The 2,401-nt window shown below is 47.4% G+C and overlaps 1 protein-coding gene across 1 annotated transcript in view; it reads left to right on the top strand.

Moving 5' to 3' along the window:
• Positions 1 to 2,026, top strand: part of EMH_0035780 (uncharacterized protein) — a gene marked incomplete at both ends in the record, with an annotated part of 2,453 nt that extends 427 nt beyond the window's left edge. The window contains 4 exons of the mRNA XM_013495009.1: positions 153 to 214; positions 703 to 1,222; positions 1,655 to 1,674; positions 1,849 to 2,026. Coding sequence (XP_013350463.1) covers positions 153 to 214; positions 703 to 1,222; positions 1,655 to 1,674; positions 1,849 to 2,026 — 780 coding nt within the window. The remainder of the gene's footprint in view (positions 1 to 152; positions 215 to 702; positions 1,223 to 1,654; positions 1,675 to 1,848) is intronic.
• Between the last annotated feature and the right edge of the window lie 375 nt (positions 2,027 to 2,401).

Here is a 2,401-nt window from a genome sequence, read left to right as displayed (position 1 = left end):
AAACCCTAAACCCTAAACCCTAAACCCTAAACCCTTGTATACCGTCGAGAAAGCTGTCTCTGCTCTGAGGGCCACGGCTGTCTCCTCGTCTCTAAGAAGAAGAAGCAGCTGCCGCTGCATCTCCACCTTCCATATAAACTCTATGCCTGCAGCAGCAGCAGCAGCAGCAGCAGCAGCAGCAGCAGCAGCAGCAGCAGCAACAGCAGCAGGGCGGGTGAGCGGGGCCAGCAGCAAAACATGGAGATGGAGACAAAAGCCGAAGCAAACAAAAAAAATAAATAAAATAAAAAACAAAAATAAAAAATAGATAAAATAAATAAGAAACAAAAATAAAAACATAAATAAAATAAATAAAAAACAAAAATAAAAAACAAAAAAATTAAAAAAATAAAAAAATAAAATAAATAAAATAAAAAACAACTGCAAACAGGGCAAATGAAAACGCAAAAAATAGACAACAGAAAGAAGGAGACAGCAGCAGCAGCAGCAGCAGCAACAAAAAAAGCAGCAGCAGCATCGCTGCTGCAGCTGTGTGCTGCTGCTGCTGTCTCCTCAGCAGCAGCAGCAGCAGCAGCAGCAGCAGCAGCAGCAGCAGCAGAGGAGAAACTAACCTGCGTCTCCTTTTTTGGCTATCTGCTGCAGCTGCTGCGCCACCAGCTCCCTAATAGAAGGCAAACAGCTTTCTGCTGCTGCTGCTAACAGAGGCCGTATCTGCAGCAGCAGCAGCAGCAGCAGCAGCAGCAGCAGCAGGGAGAGCAGCAGCAGCAGCAGCAGCAAGAGTAACAGAAGCAGCAGCAGCAACCGCAGCAACGCAACAAAACACAGAGAGAAAGATGATGTAGATGCTGCTGCAGCAATCGACCTCAACAGCAGCAGAATACAAGACAGCAACCAGCAGCAGCAGCAGCAGGAGCAGCAGCAGCGCAGCAGCAGCAGGAGCAGGAGCAGCAGCAGCAGCAGCAGCAGCAGCAGCAGCAGCAGCGCGAGGACAGCAGTATCCACAGCAGCAGCCAGAGCATCTCAATCCGCAGCAAAAACGCAGAAACAGCAGCAGCAACAGCAGCAGCAACAGCAACACCACCACCACCACCACCACCACAACCACCAACAGCAGCAGCAGCAGCAGCAGCAGCAGCAGCAGCAGCAGCAGCAGCAGCAGCATGCCTCTGGTTGCGAGAGAATGGCGTCTCTGAGTTCTTCTATTTCAAAGGCTCTCTTTACCGTCTGCAGCAGCAGCTGCAGCAGCTTGCTGCAGTCTGCTGCTGCATCTGTGTCTGCTGCAGCAGCAGCATTTGCTGCTGCTCTTGCTCCCTCTTCTTTCTCTGCTGCTGTCTTTCCCTCCTGCTGCAGTGCAACACCATCTGCTGCTGCTGCTGTCTGCTGCAGCAGCTCACCTGCTGTTGTCTTCTCTAGCAGAGCTACCACTCTCTCTCTTGTGTTGGGCCCCATACAAAACTCCTGCAGCTCAGCCATAGATAAACAACGAAATCCACGCGTGCTGCTGCTGCTGCTGCTGCTGCTGCTGCTGCTGCTGCTGTTGGTGCTGCCATCTTCTGTGTCAGGCATCTTGCTGCTGCTGCTGCTGCTGCTGCTGGTGGTTGGGGTACGGGGGGTGCTGCTGCTGCTGCTGCTGCTTTGCTTCTCTTCCCTCCAGGGCTGCTGCTGTAGGCGGAGGTACTGCTGCTGCTGTTGTTGCTGCTGCTGCTGTTGCTGCTGCTGCTGCTGCTGCTGTGTAACGCTCGTGGCTGGTCGCTGGGTGTAGAGCTGCTTGCTGCTGCTGCTGCTGCTGAGAGCTCAGACTGCAACAAAAATTTTTGTTTTTTTGTTTTTTTGTGTTAATATTTGAAGCATCAACGTGAAAGACAAGGGGCCCCAAGAGCAGAAGACAACAGCAGCAGCAGCAGCAGCAGCAGCAGCAGCAGTAGCAGCAGCAGCAGCAGCAGCAGCGGCGGCGGGGGCCCTCAGCGGGGCCCTCAACCACTGCCGTCTCTGCCTAGTTATACTCCAGCAAAAGCAGCAGAGATAAATAAAAAAAATAAATAAATAAAATAAATTAAATAAATTAAATAAATTAAATAAATAAATTTATTAAAATATTAAAATACTGTCCGCGTGGGGTGTATGCACACATCAACTCAGCAGAGAAAACTGTTTCTCTTTTTATGCTGTTTATATATGTAAAGTTTTTGTTTATAAACAAACAAAACAAAATAAAAAATAAAAAATAAAAAATAAAAAATAATTAAATAATATTTAAATAAATAAAATAAAAATAAGTGCCGCGGGGACAAACAAAACAGATTTGAGACGCCAAAGAAAAGATATATAAATCTATGCTGGTCTCTTCTCTCCCTCATAGTGTATATATACATATACATATATATATATATATATATATATA

Source organism: Eimeria mitis, genomic scaffold (assembly GCF_000499745.2).
Source record: "Eimeria mitis Houghton genomic scaffold, Emh_scaff1382, whole genome shotgun sequence".
Lineage (NCBI taxonomy): Eukaryota > Apicomplexa > Conoidasida > Eucoccidiorida > Eimeriidae > Eimeria > Eimeria mitis.
Note: the sequence above shows the minus strand (reverse complement) of the source record. Positions and strands in the feature narration are given on the sequence as shown.